This window comes from Lucilia sericata, unplaced genomic scaffold, assembly GCF_015586225.1.
Source record: "Lucilia sericata isolate MDLA Ls3-8-SP2 unplaced genomic scaffold, ASM1558622v1 Contig000803F_arrow, whole genome shotgun sequence".
Taxonomy (NCBI): Eukaryota; Metazoa; Arthropoda; class Insecta; order Diptera; family Calliphoridae; genus Lucilia; species Lucilia sericata.
In genome coordinates this window covers 198,624-211,497 of record NW_023994795.1, presented here as the reverse complement: position 1 = coordinate 211,497, position 12,874 = coordinate 198,624, and the positions used below count along the sequence as shown (strand labels likewise).

At 36.5% G+C, this 12,874-nt stretch overlaps 2 protein-coding genes across 3 annotated transcripts; one reads left to right on the top strand and one right to left on the bottom strand.

Annotated features, from left to right (window-relative positions):
• Positions 1 to 7,939: 7,939 nt before the first annotated feature.
• Positions 7,940 to 9,560, top strand: LOC119608184. 2 transcript variants are annotated; one of them, XM_037962501.1, is made up of 5 exons: positions 7,940 to 8,088; positions 8,144 to 8,246; positions 8,310 to 8,362; positions 8,420 to 8,567; positions 8,632 to 9,560. In XM_037962501.1, exons 1-5 carry the CDS (start codon positions 8,062 to 8,064, stop codon positions 9,288 to 9,290), a joined length of 990 nt encoding a protein of 329 aa, XP_037818429.1. In that variant the 5' UTR covers positions 7,940 to 8,061; the 3' UTR covers positions 9,291 to 9,560. The 2 variants fall into 2 exon arrangements, with proteins under 2 accessions (XP_037818429.1, XP_037818428.1); XM_037962500.1 differs by having other exon boundaries at positions 8,144 to 8,362; positions 8,632 to 9,556.
• A 1,836-nt stretch (positions 9,561 to 11,396) lies between these two features.
• LOC119608185 lies at positions 11,397 to 12,468 on the bottom strand. Its single transcript, XM_037962502.1, has 2 exons — positions 11,832 to 12,468; positions 11,397 to 11,769 (listed from the first exon to the last, which is right to left on the bottom strand). The coding sequence occupies exons 1-2, from the start codon at positions 12,262 to 12,264 to the stop codon at positions 11,468 to 11,470; spliced, it is 735 nt and encodes a 244-aa protein (XP_037818430.1). The 5' UTR covers positions 12,265 to 12,468; the 3' UTR covers positions 11,397 to 11,467.
• Positions 12,469 to 12,874: the final 406 nt, after the last annotated feature.

Below are 12,874 nucleotides of genomic sequence, written 5' to 3'. Positions count from 1 at the left end.
ATTACGAAGCCCAACATAGGAATTCCGATTTATGGCTCCAAGAGGAGTGAAAAGTGGGTGGTGGTTTCTTTATTGAAGGATTTGGTATTAAATAATCCTTCAGACTGCCTAACTACGGTAGTGTTCTTTAGGCAGAAATATCTGCTATCAAACGAGCAGCGAATTGGCTAAGGTATTATCACATATCGGGGGATATACATAAGTATATATACTGACAGCAATTCTGCTATAAAAATCTAACGGGTGTCTTCACGACATCTACGTTAATCAAAAAATGCCGGGTATCTCTAAATGACATAGCGGGACATTCTAGGATTACGCTAATATGGGTCCCTGGTCACGATAAATGTTAGGGTAACTGTATAGCTAATAAATTAGCCGGTGTTGGATGAGGAAGAAATCGACGCCTTTATTGTTATCTCTCTTACGAACTGTAAGCCTCTTGTTTTTAATGAACTGTATGGAAAAGTCCAAATCTGGTGGTTCAGTGAAAACCCTATGATGCTCTCAGATCAAGACTGCTCATAGGTTTTCGAAGAGAGTATATAAGAACGCTCGTATCAGTAATTACAGGATACTGTGTCATAGGCACTCACGCCAGAAGACTAGGACTTGTATATAATGACTACTGCTGAAGTTGTCATAATGAGGAAGAAGATGAGACGATACCGCAACTACTTAGCTATTGCGCTACGTTCACTGAAAGCAGGGAACATCACTTTGGTGCTCCCTTCTTGTCTGGCTTCATAAATAAAACCGGTTGGTTTAGTTCTGGAAGCAGAGAGTGACATCAAAACACACTACGTGCGACCACTAGAAAACACAACGGGACCAACTTAAATGGACCCAAGTGAGCTGCTTCTGTAGCAGCTGCCCTCGATACCTATCCTAACCTAGTGCTAAATTTTTCTATTACTGCACAAACAAGAGAACTTAAGAGAGCTCAAGTCCGAAATATTTTTAAAATTTTACTTTTACTTTAACTACAAGTTCCACATAAACACACAGATATGTATATGGACATTGTTAAAGTAGCACCATTTCTTTATCAGAATTTGTGCAATACTTCTTAAGAATTGCTACAAAACTTTCAATATTTTCTAACAATAAAATCACTCCACTTTGTCAAATAATTCAATTTTGCAATAATTTACGGTATAAATTATGGAATTTCATTTTATATTTTCTACGTGATATTTTTGTAATTCCATCCGATATCTCGGCAATTAAAAGAGCGATGCACTGGGTGAGGTTAGGAATCCGTATATAATAGTAAACTAGCTATTAAAGCACTAACTATTATCTACACAAGACGTCTCTTGATGTGATACCGAATAATCTGGAGCATTGTGAATGTGTGGATCACTCTGATATATCTAGCAACTCAGGCTGATCAGAGATAGGAAAAAAAACGTGTTCCTTGTTATCCTTACTACTGATCCTGTTATTCTATGGTCCCGAGGAGACACACTTGGGACTAAAGAATTGATTTTATCTCTACAATTTAACTTAAGTACAAGTGTGAATATCACACTTTCTAAATTAAAGTTTTTCAAATCAATTCCAACCCCAGTTAGTTCTGAACTTCGGACAGTTGAACTTCGGACAGTGTATTTAAAATTCTTAATTAAAAAACTATATTTTATTACCGGATTCATTTCGAAAATAGTCGACACAGAGGCTGTCATCGTAAGTAAATGCGCTTAATTCAAGAACATTATTTATTAAAAATTATTGTTCTATATAAAGAGCAAAGGTCTAAATGTAGTGCCTAAATTTATCAAGTTAAATAATTGAGAGAAATTACTCAAGAATTGATTGTTGTAGGTTGGCAATCAAAATTTTGAATATAATAATGACTAGACACTTTTCTAAATTGGAATGCCAGAAAAAAGTACTTAAAATACACACACATAATTGACATTTACTTTTTACACTTACTTCACATCAATTTCTTTTTACATCAGTTTAGGTAATTGTCAAACGATTACAATTTATAGAATATGTTGTTCATAAAAATAATAACAAGTGTTATCAGTGAATCGCTTAATAATGTTTGACATATTTTTATACCCTCCACCATCATCAGTGGTGATAGAGAGTATATATAACTTTGTCATTCCGTGTGTAACATCAAGAAATATTAATCTGAGACCCAACAGTATATATATATTCTGGGTCCTTATCAAATTCTTAGTCGATTTAGCTATGTCCGTCTGTCTGTCTGTTTAAAACACACTCGCGATAAAACGAAGCAATAGAAGTTGACCAAATTCACCCAAAATATTCTTAATTTTCGTAAGTTGTTTGGTATTGAAAATGGGCAAAATCGGTTCACACCAGGAAAAGTTATGAATCAAAATTTAAAACAAACTCGAAAAAATAAGCATTTTTTTACACATTCTGATGTAATTTTCTCGAAACATATGCAAGGTAATTCCATGAAAATCACCATACATTCGTTTCTATACAAGAACTTGATTCTTGCTGAAAACTGTCAGAATCGGTTCACAATTTCATATACCGCCCATACAAAGGTACATATTCCCGGAAAATGGGTTATTTGTTTATAACTTCCGTCACAATGTTTATGTCTTACAAATTAAAATCTTCTGTCAATAGAATTCATTCAGAGAAAAAATTTTCTGGATCGGTCCATAATTGGACATAGCTCCCATACAAGGTCTCCTCCCGAAAATCACTTAAACGCGCAGAACTCATTACTAAATTAAGATATCCATATAAAATTTGGTATAAGTATTGCCCATATGCATAGAAATATTACTGAGAAAGTTTTTTCCGATCGGTTCATAATTGGACATAGCTCCCATACAAGGTCTCCTCCCGAAAATCACTTAAACGCGCAGAACCCATTACTAAATCAAGATATCCATATAAAATTTGGTATAAGTATTGCCCATATACATAGAAATATTACTGGGAAAGTTTTTTCCGATCGGTTCATAATTGGTCATAGCTCCCATACAAGGTCCCCTGCCGAAAATCACTTAAACGCGCTAACTCATTACTAAATTAAGATATCCATATAAAATTTGGTACAAGTATTGCTCATATGCACAGAAATATTACTATGAACGTTTTTTTTTTGGATCGATCGATAATTTTTCATAGCTCCCATACAAGGTCCCTCCCGAAAATCACTTAAACGCGCAGAACTCATTACTAAATTAAGATATCCATATAAAATTTGGTACAAGTATTGCTTATATGCACAGAAATATTATTGAGAAATTTTTTTCCGATCGGTTCATAACTGGTCATAGCTCCCATACAAGGCCCCCTCCCGAAAATCACTTAAAGGCACATAACTCATTACTAAATTAAGATATCCATATAAAGTTTGGCAGAAGTATTGCTCATATACAGAGAAATATTACTGTGAAATTGTTTTCCTATCAGTCCATAATTTATCATAGCTGCTATACAGGGTCCCCTTCAGAAAAACACTTAAAGTAGAAAAGTATTAATATAAAAGTAGCTGGCGAAGGGTATTTAAGATTCGACTCAGCCGAATATAGCACTCTAACTTGTTTAAGTAAATTTTGACTATTTATTTATATTTACTTTGTAGGGGAGGTGCCTCTCTTACTATTCCTAGTCCGCTAATTTTTTCTCCAAATGAATATTTGAATTATCTAGCTGTGATAGTTTTCCAGCTTTGTGTATTTTCATTATCTAGTTTATATGGGAGGTGTCACGCCCAGTATTGCTCCTACGGCCTTGTTTGTCCTAAATATTTATATTGATACTTAAGTACTAGTACACAATTTGGTATCTCTAGATTTTATAGTATACGAATTTAAGTATTTAATTCATATGGGAGGTGCCACGCCCACTATTAAAAGTTCGAAATTTTTTCCAAAATGTGCATATGGTTTTCAAAATTGTCCGTGTAAAATTTGTGGATTCTATACGGTTAATGTTCCTCATATATACAAAATTTGATACATATTTTGTGTGTGGGCGTGGCTTAGGGCATTAAAAATTTCAAAACCAAAAGTGGCATTCAGTTCATTACAGACTCTGCTAAAATTTCAAGAAAATCGGTCCATCGGTTATTAGTCTATAGACTTCAACCCGGCTTACCCGAGTTTTGGTAAAAAATTATCTAGTGCACACAGACGGAACCGGGAGGATATATAATGAGGTAAACTTGTGTAGGGGAGTATAGTGTAGGACCCCCTAGGAGTTATGATATATAATCTATAATGAAGTTATAAGCTCATAATGTGTGGACCACAAAAAGCTTTGAGTTTCAATATATGTTCGTGTTATTAATAACTATCCATTAATATAGATCATTTCAATCTAAACAATTTTCAACTAATATAAATTGTTTCTAATCATGTAAGGCAAAAGAAAAACACTTTGAAAAACTAAACAAAGAAACTACAAAAAAATGTGTTCAAAACTAAACCAATTCGTGTAATCTATTATTTGAACTTAAAAAAGACAAACAAAAAAATCTAAATATAAAAAGATATTTCATTTTCAAGATGAGTTGAATAGACATTTTATTTGTAAACCGTGTTTTGTTTGTACTTTATGATGTACTCACAACACTGACTGACTGGCTGCCTTAATTGTTATCAGCACAATTTTGTTTGATCACCAGTACAAACGTCTGTCCTTCCTTCCGTCCATTTGAGCAGACAACTAGCAGTTCAAATGATGAAAACTACAAAAAATCACTTTATTTATTTAGTAACTTAACGGGCGAAATTCTAAATACCATTTCATACTCTCATACTACATTCAACACTCTTAATCTTGAAATGTAAACTCATTCCCTACAACCATACATATCTATATATACGAATACGTTTTTGTTTTTGGTATTTCTTACTTTAATGCGACATTCATATGAAAATGTTAAATAAAAAAATTTTAAAAATGAACCCAAAATACTTAAAAAAACTAAAAAGAAAATATTAAGTAAAATATTTGCTTAAATTGTATTCAGTTGCAATCAAGAAAGCACATGTGAGTTTTTGAATGAATCTAATAATAAATGGGGGAATGAAAGGTTAAAAAAAAATTCGAAAAATTATTTATTTACACCATTTACAATGTAAATTGTAAGATTACATATCGACAGCACACGTATGCATTAAGTGTTTTAATATAACGACAGACATGCAAATAATGGAAGTAGACTTTGTTTGTATGCGATCATAATCTGTATTCATCACTATGTACAATCTATTTTTTTTCAAATATGATTAAGGAATCCTGTATTAATAAAGACAATGGGGTGAAAAAGACAATGGGAAAACGAGAGGAGAGGGACCGGACAACCACGAGCGAGCGAGCGAGCGAGCGAGCGAGCGAGCGAGCGAGCGAGCGAGCGAGCGAGCGAGCGAGCGAGAGAGCGAGCGAGCGAGCGAGCGAGCGAGCGAGCGAGCGAGCGAGCGAGCGAGCGAGCGAGCGAGCGAGCGAGCGAGCGAGCGAGCGAGCGAGCGAGCGAGCGAGCGACCGAGCGAGCAGCGAGCGAGCGAGCGAGCGAGCGAGCGAGCGAGCGAGCGAGCGAGCGAGCGAGCGAGCGAGCGAGCGAGCGAGCGAGCGAGCGAGCGAGCGAGCGAGCGAGCGAGCAGCGAGCGAGCGAGGAGCGAGCGAGCGAGCGAGCGAGCGAGCGAGCGAGCGAGCGAGCGAGCGAGCGAGCGAGCGAGAGAGCGAGCGAGCGAGCGAGCGAGCGAGCGAGCGAGCGACGAGCGAGCGAGCGAGCGAGCGAGCGAGCGAGCGAGCGAGCGAGCGAGCGAGCGAGCGAGCGAGCGAGCTAGCGAGCGAGCGAGCGAGCGAGCGAGCGAGCGAGCGAGCGAGCGAGCGAGCGAGCGAGCGAGCGAGCGAGCGAGCGAGCGAGCGAGCGAGCGAGCGAGCGAGCGAGGAGCGAGCGAGCGAGCGAGCGAGCGAGCGAGCGAGCGAGCGAGCGAGCGAGCGAGAGCGAGCGAGCGAGCGAGCGAGCGAGCGAGCGAGCGAGCGAGCGAGCGAGCGAGCGAGCGAGCGAGCGAGCGAGCGAGCGAGCGAGCGAGCGAGCGAGCGAGCGAGCGAGCGAGCGAGCGAGAGAGCGAGCGAGCGAGCGAGCGAGAGAGCGAGCGAGCGAGCGAGCGAGCGAGCGAGCGAGCGAGCGAGCGAGCGAGCGAGAGCGAGCGAGCGAGCAGAGCGAGCGAGCGAGCGAGCGAGCGAGCGAGAGCGAGCGAGCGAGCGAGCGAGCGAGCGAGCGAGCGAGCGAGCGAGCGAGCGAGCGAGCGAGCGAGCGAGCGAGCGAGCGAGCGAGCGAGCGAGCGAGCGAGCGAGCGAGCGAGCGAGCGAGCGAGCGAGCGAGCGAGCGAGCGAGCGAGCGAGCGAGCGAGCGAGCGAGCTAGCGAGCGAGCGAGCGAGCGAGGAGCGAGCGAGCGAGCTAGCGAGCGAGCGAGCGAGCGAGCGAGAGCGAGCGAGCGAGCGAGCGAGCGAGCGAGCGAGCGAGCGAGCGAGCGAGCGAGCGAGCTAGCGAGAGATCGAGCGATCGAGCTATCTATCGATCTATCTATCTATCGATCTATATCTATCTATCTATCTATCTATCTATATCTATCTATCTATCTATATCTATCTATCTATCTATCTATCATCTATCTATCTATCTATCTATCTATCTATTATCTATCTATCTATCTATCTATCTATCTATCTATCTATCTATCTATCTATTATATTACATTTACAGATCTTGGAGCCACTTCGGTATCAATATTAATATTTAAGACAAATATGGACGGACTAGAAGTAGGGGACATGGTACCTCCGATATAAATTATATACAATAATTCGTGTATCGGGGAAATAATTTGAGCTACAATACTCAATTATTGTACAAACAACTTTGAAAAATTACCGTACTAACAATGAAAGGAAATAGGTTAATTATCAAGAGCGGAAATAGGTTAATTATCAAGAGCGGACATGGCATCGCACATAATTATAAGCTGAAATCAATTGGGTTCATTGTTGGGCCAAAAATATTATGTGTACCAAATTTATCTTCAAAATTGTGATTTGTATTAAGTTCTAAAAGATGAAAGAAGGACCGACGGACGAAAGGATTTAAATGGCTCTAAGCCGATTGGTTTATTTTATGGTAGGTATAGGTCCAATATTTTAGGGTGTTACAAACATCTGCGTAAGTGCATAATACCCTCCTAGTGTTGTAGGGTATATAAATCTATTAAAAGGATTAATCGTTATAAAATCCTTTCCAAGCTATGAATGACATAGTTGATTTAGAAATGGTGTAAAAGTAAACATCTGACTTTTAGTCATTTATACAAAGTAATAGAAACTAAATTAGTCTAAGTTACTAAGTAAGAAAAAATCAAATGATATTAAGAAATGCAAAGTAATGACAACAAAATATCAGGAAATGTTGGCGCAATATCAGAGATTGTCATCATCGTCATGATCAACAACGCCATCTTGATCATCAAGGTAAATTGATAAGGTGCACTAACAGCAACAACAAAACCTTCCACCACTAGCCACCAACCATCCATCCATCCACCAAGCACATGTGAGTGAGATGATGGTATTTTTAAGGTATTTTTGTGTGTAAAGGTACGTTCACACCTATGAAATATTTGCATAAAATATTTTTTCACTTGTTTGTTGTAAAACATATGAAATAAAAACAGAGTTGGTTTTATGTTCACATTGTGACAAAATATTTGCCGTTTTTTGTTTCATGAAACAGCTGTCAAATAGCTAAAATATAAACAGAAAAAACTTGTTTGCCGCCCGTTCAGATTGAACAAAATATTTGTGTGAAATAATTGTTTAGTGAAATAGTAAACAAACAGAAATTTATTTGTTTGAAATGAATAATGAAGATACTTTTCTTCTTTTATGCTGTGGTGTTGTATCAGTAATTCTTTTGGAAGGGAAAAAGAAAAACAAGAAAGAGTATGGGTTCGTGAGTGGGTGCGAAGGCGAAAAGAGGAAGGGTGTTGCGCAAAGTTGTTGAAAGAGCTTCGCTTGGAAACTCCAACACTGTATCACAACTTTTTAAGAATGAAGGCAAAAGATTTTGATTATTTGGCAAGTTTCTATGTTGTAATATAAATTCCTAATTACCTTTTAATAGCTTCCTTAGTTAAATCTAGTTAAGCCTCTAATAACGAAGCAGACTACAAGATTCCGGGAACCCATTTCTGCCACCGAACGTTTAGCGGTTACTCTTCGTTACTTGGCAACAGGTGAGAGTTTTAGATCTCTCCAGTTTGTATTTCGGATACCGTTTAATACAATCTCGGTTATAGTTCCAGGAGTTTGTAATGCAATTTACAATGTACTTCAGCCGGAATATTTAAAGGTACCATTAACTGACGGTTATTTGGAATACACTAATTTCTTTAATTATCAAATATAGACACCATCAACCATCGAAGAATGGAAAGCTATATCTGAGGAGTTTTTGCATAAGTGGAATTTTCCCAATTGCATAGGAGCTTTAGACGGAAAGCACGTGGTTATGAAAGCACCAGCACATTCAGGAAGTATTTATTACAATTATAAAGGTAAAATGAATTCCTAAACAATAAAATATGACTTATTTAAATTCCTATCCGCTATTTTGTAAAGGCACACATAGCATAGTCCTAATGGGGATTTCGGATGCATCTTATAAATTCCTGTATATTGATGTTGGATCAAATGGTCGGATATCAGATGGTGGCGTTTTTCGCAAAAGTTCCTTCAATGAAGCTATGACCAATAATAAACTTAATTTGCCACCTTCTGAACCACTTCCATCTAGAAATATTCCGGTACCATATGTGCTTGTTGCTGATGATGCATTCGCTATCTCACCACACTTGTTAAAACCCTATAGCTTGCGAACATTAACGGCAACACAAAGAATTTATAATTATAGATTGTCAAGAGCGAGAAGGGTTATAGAAAATGCTTTCGGAATTCTATCTGCTCGTTTTAGAATATTACGAAGCGCAATAATGCTTGAACCCACGAAAGTACGCACAATAACTTGTGCTTGCTGTGCTCTGCACAATTTTTTGATGACCCAAAAAAAAACCGTATATTTCAATCCGAAATTGGTTGACCACTATTCCGAGGATGGCACTCTAATCCCTGGTGAATGGCGGAATGACATCGACCAAAATTTACCAAACCTCCGACCACACCGCTCATATGTTAATCAAGAAACCTCAGTAATTCGAGAAGAATTCTCCCAATATTTTATTGAAGAGGGAGAAGTTCCGTTTCAATATAAACATATATAAAAATTCTACAGAAAGACTGTTGGTTTTTTATATAGCTAATTCAGTTATTAATATTACCACGATAATAAAGAAAATTTATAAAAAAAAATATGATTTTCTTAATTTAAATTTCTAAATCGGTTATAAATTTCTACTTGTAAATAGTTTACAGAAAAAATCAAATAAATAATAATATTAAAACTATGATTCAGTCCAGTCTAGCCTATAACCAAGTCTAAAGTCTAGACTATAGACTACATTATAAACTAGTATATTCTATAGTCCAGCCTACAGACTATTCTAGCTTATAGTCTAGGCTATAGTCCAGTCTATAGTCTACAATATAGTCTAGTCTATAGTTTAGTTTATAAACTAGACTAGACAATAGTCTCGACTATATCAATACAAATCTATAGACTTGTCAATAATCTAGTCTATAGACTAGTCAATTGCCTAGATTATAGACTATAGTCAATAGTCTAGACTATAGACTAGACAATAGTCTAGACTATAGACTAGTCAATAGTGTAGACTGTAGGCTAGTCAATAGTGTAGACTGTAGGCTAATCAATAGTCTAGACTATAGACTAGACTAGTCAATTGCCTAGATTATAGACTACTAGCTATACCCAGTGTGCTTTGCTACCCTAAAAGCAATATATGTAAATAAAAAATCTTCTTAATAATTTTGAAGATTCTAACTGTAATGTTTTCCAGAGATACATTTGTTCCGAACGTAAATTAAGATTTTGATGTAATCGATGACAAATTAAAAAAAATCTAATATTTTCCCAGATATACGAAATTTTTTATTTAATTCATATAGGAGGTGCCAAGACCCCATTGAAAGTCCGCCCGTTATTCTCTAAATGTTCACATTAATGTCAAAGATCTTCATGTAGAATTTGAAGATTCTAGCTCTAATAGTTTCTCAGATATACGAATTTTTCTATTTAATTCACATGGGAACTCACAGCCCCCAGATGAAAGTCCGCCCTTTTTTTCTCCAAAATGTTCATATGTATAATAAAGTTCTTCTTGCAATATTTGAAGAATCTTGTTCTATTAGTTTCCCAGATAAGCGAAATTTTGTATTTAATTCATATGTGAGGTGCCAAGCCCCCATTGAAAGTCCGCCCGTTATTCTCTGAATGTTCACATGAATGTAAAAGTTCTTCAATTAAAATTTGAAGATTCTAGCTCTAATAGTTTCTCAGATATAATAATTTTCCTATTTAATTTATATGGGGCCTCCAAGCCCCCCATGACGAAAGTCCGCTCTTTTTTCTCCAAAATGTTCAGATGAATACTTAAGTTCTTAGTGCAAAATTTGAAGAATTTAGTTCTATTAGTTTCCCAGATAAACCAATTTTTGTATTTTATTAATATGGGAGGTGCTGATCCCCTCATGGGTAGTCCGCCAATTTATTTCCCAAAATGTTTACATGGATGTTAAAGTTACTCGTGCAAATTTTTAATATTCTAACTATAATAGTTTCCAAGATAAACGAATTTTTGTATTAAATTTATATGGGAGGTGCCACGCCCCCTAATGCTAATCCGCCCACTTTTTGTCTTAAATAATTATATTGATACTAAAGTTGCTCCGACAAAATTTGAAGACTCTAACTATTATATTATCTCAGATATACTAATTTAATATTTTCTTAATATGGGCGTGGCACGTCGCCCACATGAAATTTCAACATAAAAAGTAGCCTATAGTTCCTTCCAGACATACAGGAAGAAACTGTGAAAATTTCAGGAAAATCGGTCCAGCCGTTTAGCAGTCTATAAAGCACAAACAAACAAACAAACTTACATACATACAAACACACTTTCATTTTTATATATATAGATAGTCAATAGTCTAGACTATAGACTAGTCTATAGTGTAGACTATAGACTAGTCAATAGTCTAGTCAATAGTGTAGACTGTAGTCTAGTCAATAGTGTAGACTGTAGGCTAGTCAATAGTCTAGACTATAGACTAGTCAATGGTCTAGACTATAGACTATATATATATATATATAAATCAATAGGACATACTAGAATGGATTATATTAAAGAATCATAAACAATTTTTAAGTTTATAATATAATAACAACAATGTTTGTTTCATATAAATACAATAACAAAAATATGTAAATTTAATAACAAAAATAAACGAAATATAAACATTAACTATAATACATTATTTAATTTTTACTATTACTATTTTTTTCCTCATCCAGGCATTGAATAAAGAAAAGAGTAACCTTTTTTCTCACAGTCGCAGCTTCTGTGCTATTTAAAGTTTTTAACTCGCTTAGAATGTAATTAGCGAAAGACGTATTTGGGTCTGATGCATTTTCTTTACGCTCTTTCATTACATTAACCGCATCACGCATTGTTTCTGCAATTTGTGTTGCTGCCGATTGTTGATTTGAGGGTTGTGTGCGACGGGTAATTGTTGGGGTAGATAATGGTGGTGTTGACGTAGTGGGGGTGTCGCTATCAACTGGATATAAGTTACAAGTTTTTTGTTATTGAGGTACATATTTTTTTAAAATATACACTTACTATTATTATCGGTACCATGGGCAATATTTAAATTGGAAATTGTTGGTTGTGTTTGGTGATCCTCGGCTCGGCCTACGAAAGCCATAGCATTAAAATATTTCCATTTAGGCATTTCCATTGTGCCCTGTCCTGACTTTGTTTTAGAACGGGCGGCATACCCCCTATATTGAATTCGCAAATTTGTCCATTTGGTGGTTACATCCACTACCGAATATGCGGGTTCAAAGTTATCGGCAATATTTAGCCAGCCAATGTCGCGAATGGCTTTATTGTGGTATCCATCCATTGAGGCGTTCCACAAACAGGGCTCAGCCTCTACCAATGAAATTAATTTAAAAATATAATTTTCTTCCCAATCTTTAAAAGATTTTGGTTTTGTACGGGCTTTTTTGGCTACTGGTTCTTTAACATCCATGTCTGCAAAATTTTGCATATTCTATGATTTTTAATTCAACATAAAGTAAATTTTAATGCCTTTGAAATTTATTTAAGTATGTATTTCTTTTTTGTTTTTATTTAATTTAATTTAACTGTGCACAATTTTTTTTAATAAAAGTCAGCACAGCTGCTTGTTTACTTTTATTTTAATGTGGTCAATGCTATTTAAATATTAAATCGCTAAAAACTGCAAGTGCTTTTACAATATTATATTATTGGTTGTATATATTTAAGGAATTCATCAAGCGTTCTAATTCAGCTGATTTTAAGAGATTTTTTCAATACCTGGTAGTCTTTTTTCTTCTGACTACAGAGATGAAAAAAAAAAATCTGCACCCTCTTAGGGGCCGGGAGTTATGGACCTCCAAAGTTTTGATATATAATTGGATAATTCTTGATTACTAATTAACCGATATGGTCGATATGGGTATCATTGGAAAGGTCTTTGAAAGAACTTTCCATTGATGTATAAAATGATATATATCATTAACCCATTGAGAGCCAGAGTCAAATTTTATGTTTTTTCTTTTGAATTTTTTTTACAGATGTGCCGTTATCTCATAAATTTATCGACATAACGGTACCTCATCTCACATGAAATTTTG